The sequence below is a fragment of the Octopus bimaculoides genome, chromosome 4 (assembly GCF_001194135.2).
Source record: "Octopus bimaculoides isolate UCB-OBI-ISO-001 chromosome 4, ASM119413v2, whole genome shotgun sequence".
NCBI classification, from domain to species: Eukaryota; Metazoa; Mollusca; class Cephalopoda; order Octopoda; family Octopodidae; genus Octopus; species Octopus bimaculoides.
Window position 1 is genome coordinate 107,480,969 of NC_068984.1, and position 7,568 is coordinate 107,488,536.

The window sequence follows — 7,568 nt, forward strand, 5'->3', positions numbered from 1 at the left end:
CTTCTGTCCACAATAATAACAATAACCAATTACAAGTCTAGAACTCCGCATACCGGAAGCCAGCAAGTGTATGGGGTCATCAGGAGAGAATGCGCGCCGTTTCGGGGCCTACCTCTCGATGGCATCAATGCGCACCGGGCCCCCCTCACTGATATGAGGCCCCGCTTGCTAGATCAACTGGTTATTAAAAACAAAGCTCAATATTTCTCTAGCCATCGCTCATTGTTTCATTTTAACCAAATCCAGTGGCTAGCCTTCTCCACTGTATTTTGGATATCACTCATGATGCTATTTACTTTACGATAAGTTAGGCCTAACGATAACAGCAGTCGTCTCACACTGTGTCCTACAAACCCTCCACATTCAAATTCGATTCGAAAATGCTCCGCTTTCCAGCCTGCGTCTTCACATTTCTCAAGGAGGTTTACATAACGGTCAATCTTTCGAGCCAGCGCGGCGTTCATATTATCTTCATGAGGAACCGTTAACTCAACTAGATTTACAACTTTTCTTCTTTCACACCACATTAAAATGTCCAGTTTTTCCGTAACTAAAAAAAACGTATTTAATTCATAATCGTTAGTCCGACAAATTATACATTTTGTCGGACTAATGATTATAGATGAAAATATATGTGTGTGTGTATATGTGCGTATGCGTGTGTGCGCGCGCGCACGCGTGTGTGTTTACATATATTGAAGACAACAGACACAGTACCATCATGGGTCAGGAACTACATCGTATTAAGAATGGCTGCAATGCAAGTAAAAGACTGGAAGAAACTTGTCATATATGCAGTCCAAAAGCGATCCGATGAAGAACCAATGAAGAAGCTTTATATAAATTCAATGACTAGCTGGCGCTGAAGTATTTTGATGTAGTTAGAGTTAATAGCAACGTGGATAATTAATAGGAAAAAGTATCCCGTTCACATACAATTAGCGAGTATTGCATTCTGGGTCTCAGCGTGAGTTGTTTATGGAATTAGCTGATAATTGGGATAATTTGGACGATTTCTGTCAAGCTGTGTATCTCAATGTGCATAATGGAGTAATGATATGAAATACTTTATGAAGCGTAAATACATCCGAAAACGTATTTGCTTAATAGCTTTCTTATTCATGTGTACATTTTAATTTAGTTGTTGCTATAGAATTTTATGTTAAAGATTGTTTTGATATTATTCAGGTACGGAGGGACAGCGGCTATGACTTTTGTAGGATCTTTTAAATCGGATCTTTTAATGTAGATACGTTGATATTCCAGTAGTTGTTTGCTCTTTTTGTTTTTTTCTCTCTTTTGTTTGATAGAATTAAGAGATTGGAAGATTACTATCTATGCACTGATGAAGCTGGGAATCACGGCATTATTAAAAGGAGATTATAAATGAAAATCCGATAAATTTAGACATTTTTTAATAATAACCGAAGAATATTTTGTTTAGCAAAATTGCTCACATATTTGCTAATTCAAACATCTTAGAAAATAAAACATGTGTGATAAAAATGCTTTTATAACAATCGCGTCTCCGTAATTTAACGGATGTAGTGGTGTGATAAACGATTTAAAAATATCGAAACACCACTATATGCTTAAGTAATAAATTGATGCTTAGATAATAGATAACAATGCATTATGCAGTGTTTAGTTTAAAGTAGAGTTTTCATGTTTATGTCTTTGAAAGTATGTGTTGGGAAAAGGATAAAAACTAATCTTACCGCAATAATGACAGAACCGTTGGCAGTGTGATAGCCCCCATTTGTAAAGCGATCCATGACATACATCTATCTTATAACCGGCGCAATTTGGATCTTTATCGTGACAGTTTGGATATGGGTCTGAAAAAAAAATGATATTTAACATAGTGAATCGCAAACTTAGAAGTATGATAAATGTGCCTCTGTACTTATCAAATTAGGTTTTTAAGAGATCCAAATTCAAATTTTGCAGGGATTGCTTCGATTGGTAATGAGCACCGACTTGGGAGAAATGAAATGGAGTTTAAGAAAAAAGGAACATGATGACAATAATTTGGGCATTATGCCATTTGTTGAAGGAGAAGGGGGTTATATAATGCAGTAAATTACTGGTACTCCTGGCAGCATTTTAGACCAGATGTGTGAGGTCCGAGACAAAATAAGGAAATAGATTTAGTCCCACATCCAATAACACCGGCCATCCATGTTGTCGATTAATGTTATTATGAAGCTAACATACGTGTCTTTGTCTCCGAAATCAATTATATTTCTAATCAATATTTAAAAAGAGAGAAAAATACAATACAATCTACTTACCAGGTGTGCTTCCCGTAAAAGGTACTGGAATAGAAAATAATGGGAGAAATTATAAATTACAAACATTTCGAATATTTAACCAGGTTTACTTTCGGTTATAAAAAATGAATTTGTACGTATTACATTCTCTATTCTGCATGTTATAAATTATTAGTTTATTCTGAATGTTATACATTATCAATTTGTTTGCAAACAAGTGGTACCCAGAAGTTTTGAAACTCTTTCAGGAAAGACATTTATTGATTTCAAAGAAGTACAAAATTCTAATTTCCTTGTTGCGTTTCGGCCACTTCGTGAAAGACCCATGGAAATCTTACATTATTTTGACTTGTTTTTATGTGTATGTACATTAAGAAAGACTGCGGTGTTGAATCGTAGTATGAGAGTGTTGAATCGTAGTTCAAAGGGTTAGTGAAACAAAACATTTCAGAAGTACTGTTCTAGAATTAGTAAATTTGATCCAGCCTTGAGTGCATGATGAGTATCGAGATGGATAGGTCATCGCTAAAAGCTAATTGGAATAACCTATTTTTCATTCCGAAACCCCACTAATAACATGGATCCTTACATTTACGACTTCTTCCCTACGCCTATCCAACCATTACTGACACGAACTCTTTCCATGTAGCAAACTGTCATTGTGAATACTGTCTATTGTTTAAATGAAGTATTCTATCCTCCTTGCATGATTCTCATTAAATAAACGTAAACAAATTAAATCTTGCAGCGCTCAACATTTGTACCACAAACTGGCTCTATCCTTATCCCTCTGTCTTTTCCCTGGTTCTCTATTCCACTAAAGTGGCTCGAAATGATGGTTAATCAGTTCATCATACGTTAGAACAGATACATTTCATAAAGAAAATGATTTGAAGAGCCAAACATAATTGTTTAGTTTCGGTTATCTTATTTCCTTAAACATTCTTGTATAGTTCCAGAAAATAATTTTGCTATAACAATATTACAGCATATATCTACCCAGTGTTCTCTTTATCATTCAGCGATCAACCGAGTGAATTGAATTCGTCGAATTTGTAAAACTAAAGGTCAAGATGAACAAAGAGATATTGCTTCACTGAAAATTATATTGTATTACATTATACTTCGTTATATTATATATTTGATCAAGCATGTATCAGTGTTAATGTGATAGTAAATTGCACACTAAACACAGGATTATTGAACAGTAACGTAATTATATTACAATTATAGTAGCGTAGTAGTAATAATAATAATAACAACAACAACAATATTTGATGGGTTAAGAGCTTGGATTTAAACAAACGTAAAGTTGGTCTTCCACAAATAGCTAACTTAAGAAGATACATTCCCAAAGCGAGAATAAAGGCAAAAAAAACCCAAAAGAAATTGAATACTTAATGAAAACACAAGAAACAAATATCAAAAATAAATAAAAGAAGCATAAATCCTAAAGATACGACTCACAGACGCAAAACAAATGAAAGTGTATGTAACAAAAAAAAAAAAACTAAACCCAAAGATATCTGCATAGTATTGGCCATGAAAAAATACGAAGAAGAAGATAACAATACGGATGCGCAAACACAACTGTGTAAAACTGCAAATTTAGAAACAAATTCGATAAAATCACGAAAGAGAAAATTAAAAATGAATTATGAAAAATATATTTATCTTATAGGGATCTTGTTATGTCCAACCGACATTTATTTTTTACATAATTATCATTATTACATATAAAATACTGGACTAACATCCATATCTGTTAACGAAGTCAGTGTTTAGGACAAATTGTCGGCACTCGGTCGCTTACGACATCGAGGGTTCCAGTTGATCCGATCAACGGAACAGCCTGCTCGTGAAATTAACGTGCAAGTGGCTGAGCACTCCGCAGACATGTGTACCCTTAACGTAGTTCTCGTAGATATTCAGCGTGACACAGTGTGACAAAGCTGACCCTTTGAATTACAGGCACAACAGAAACAGGAAGTAAGAGTGAGAAAAAGTTGTGAGTTGTGGTGAAAGAGTACAGCAAGGTTCGGGATTGATTAAATAAGTACCAGTTATGTACTGGGGTCGATATAATCAACTTAATCCGTTTGTCTGTCATTGTTTGTCCTCTCTGTGTGTAGCCCCTTGTGGGCAGTAGAGAAATAAAACTCATTCCTAGTGTATTTGATGTATTGTATATAAATTATACAATACATGTAGAGCTTTAGGTGTTTTCGCTCAATAAACACTCACAACGCCCGGTCTGGGAATCGAAACCGCGATCCTATGACCGCGAGTCCGCTGTCCTAACTACTGGGCCATTGCGCCTCCACTTAAGACAAATAAGCGTGGACTAAACAACAAAAATGGGATGAACCCACACATACCAAATGTTTTACAAATGTGATCATTATGCACAAAAATATTCTATTTTTATATCACAGAAACACGAACAAAAAAGAACTCTTGAATACATACAAAACAGAGCGAAATGAAATAAATGAACCGAAACCAAAACGTATACTATTTATGAGCAAATCAGTAACAGCAGAAAAAAACACTTCGCAACAAAAGCACTATCAGATGGGTAAGGATGTATAATAAATTTCATAGTGTGAGACTATTGTGTTAACTATACTATTGAAACAACACTGAACAACTTTCTGACGTCATAAATACGGTTGCCTTCCGTTGGTCCAATCATTGTCTAACATTTTAAAGAAATTCAAATTTTGAACTTTAGTCATGGAGCGACTGTTATGGAAGCGTTCAAGTTTCTGTCATTATACTTCTAGAAAGAATACTAATAAACAGGTAAGAGAAACATTCATGTATATGTACATACAGGTATACGTAGGTAAGTAACTACGTACTTAAATGCATACACGCTAACATATCGGTACAAAGATTTAACGTGTGCAGACACGTGGAAATAGCATATGAAACACGTGTTTAATGTTTTAAAATTATATACAATACATCAAATACACTAGGAATGAGTTTTATTTCTCTACTGCCCACAAGGGGCTACACACAGAGAGGACAAACAATGACAGACAAACGGATTAAGTTGATTATATCGACCCCAGTACATAACTGGTACTTATTTAATCAATCCCGAAAGGATGAAAGGCAAAGTCGACCTCGGCCGAATTTGAACTCAGAACGTAGCGGCAGACGAAATACCACGAAGCATTTCGCCCGGCGTGCTAACGTTTCTGCTAGCTCGCTGCCTTATAATAGGAATGCATTTGAGGAGAAATTATACCCTTGAAGAGAAAATAGTACAAACACTTCAACATCGTAAAAGAACAAAAGCTCATCTGTTATGGTCATATTCGAGGATACAGAGGATTTGAAATTATTATCACGGAAGGAAGAGTAGAGGGCTCTAGATCAAAAGGCAGGTAAAGAATTCAGTGGATGAATAATATCAACGTTTGTTTGGCCCAGAGTGACAAAGCAGCTAGAGTAATCCTGCTTGATCGGTAAGACATCCGTTGAAGAGTCACGACACATGACGATGACGACAACCAATAATACATATATATATATTACTACCATATATATATATATATATATATATATATGTAGGCGTAGGAGTGGCTGTGTGGTAAGTAGCTTGCTTACCAACCACATGGTTCCGGGTTCAGTCCCACTGCGTGGCACCTTGGGCAAGTGTCTTCTACTATAGCCTCGGGCCGACCAAAGCCTTGTGAGTGGATTTGGTAGACGGAAACTGAAAGAAGCCCGTCGTATATATATGTATATATATATGTGTGTGTGTGTATGTTTGTGTGTCTGTGTTTGTCCCCCAACATCGTTTGACAACCGATGCTGGTGTGTTTACGTCCCCGTAACCTAGCGGTTCGGCAAAAGAGACCGATAGAATAAGTACTAGGCATCCAAAGAATAAGTCCTGGGGTCGATTTGCTCGACTAAAGGTGGTGCTCCAGCATGGCCGCAGTCAAATGACTGAAACAAGTAAAAGAGTATAAAAGAGTATATATATATGTGTGTGTGTGTGTGTGTGAGTGTGTGTGTGTATTACGACCATATATATATATATATATATATGTGTGTGTGTGTGTGTGTGTGCGTGTGTGTGCGTGTGCGTGTGAGTGCGTGTGTGTGTGTGTGTGTAAATATATATATACATATATATATATATATGCATGTATACGAATTTGTCTGTCCCGAAGATGGAGCCTTGTATCTCTGTTGGAAACCGGTTCCCTCATCAGTGGAAGATTCATAATAATTAAAAAATAGAAGAGACATACATACATACAATTAGTAAATAAAGACGTATTAGACCCTCATCAGAAAGTAATAAGCATAACCTGGAATTTTCATCGAAAATTTTAGATATACGAAGCACCTAATCTCACTAAACATTGTCTCTGTATAAATATATATACCCTTCGGATAGCCCGTAGGACTTGAACCAACATCTAACTTAAAGACGCTATAATTTATAACTTTGTCCTTTATCTGTTTAATAATCCACATTTTCAAAAAATAGTTGTGCACACACACACACACACACACACACACACATAGCAAATCCGCAGAATTTTTTAGAAAGTCTATAATAATTCTTAACTAGTACACGGAATGCTCTGGAAAGACATGATTATAGGTAGCCCCCTGATGCTCTATTGGAAAAAATAAGTTTATATTTCACAGTGTTTGAGTGTGAATGTGGTGGATATTGTTACTAGCTATTATAAATTAAAGGTATACTTACCACAAAGGTTACAATGTTGCGGACAATTGTCCACTGTCCAGCTACGTAGATTCTTGTCACAAGGGTTAAACGAGAACTTAGAGCAATCCGTCTTATCTCGACAAACACCAACTGAAAATTAAAGAGTTAAAAATGTTCAAATATATATGATAGTATTTTCTGTAGTGTCTGTGGAGAGACATTCTCTTTTGATGCCTCATAATTTAACACACTCAGCGTTAAAATTTCCACTTATTTCTTTTTTATTTTTCTAAGATTTTCAGTGATTCTTGCAACCTTTTCAATAGAGTCAAAACTATTGAAAAGGTTGCAAAACGCAACGAAAATTTTAGAAAAATAAAAAAGTAATAAATGAAAATTTTACCGGTGAGTGTGTTATAAGGCACCAAAAGAGAATGACTCTCCCCAGATACAACATAATATGCTTCAACACACGAACTCACATAAAGAATTTTGCAAACCAATTCCAAAAACGAAATATGATAGTATTCATATATATATATATATATGTGTGTGTGTGTGTGTGTGTGTGTGTGTGTGTGTGTGTGTGTGTG

At 35.6% G+C, this 7,568-nt stretch overlaps 1 protein-coding gene across 1 annotated transcript in view; it reads right to left on the minus strand.

Moving 5' to 3' along the window:
• The window catches only part of LOC106875429 (uncharacterized), a 165,297-nt gene that overhangs the window by 3,105 nt on the left and 154,624 nt on the right, over nucleotides 1-7,568 (minus strand). Inside the window, exons 38-40 of the mRNA XM_052967659.1 lie at nucleotides 7,015-7,125; nucleotides 2,295-2,318; nucleotides 1,719-1,838 (exon numbers count right to left, since the gene is read on the minus strand). Coding sequence (XP_052823619.1) covers nucleotides 1,719-1,838; nucleotides 2,295-2,318; nucleotides 7,015-7,125 — 255 coding nt within the window. The remainder of the gene's footprint in view (nucleotides 1-1,718; nucleotides 1,839-2,294; nucleotides 2,319-7,014; nucleotides 7,126-7,568) is intronic.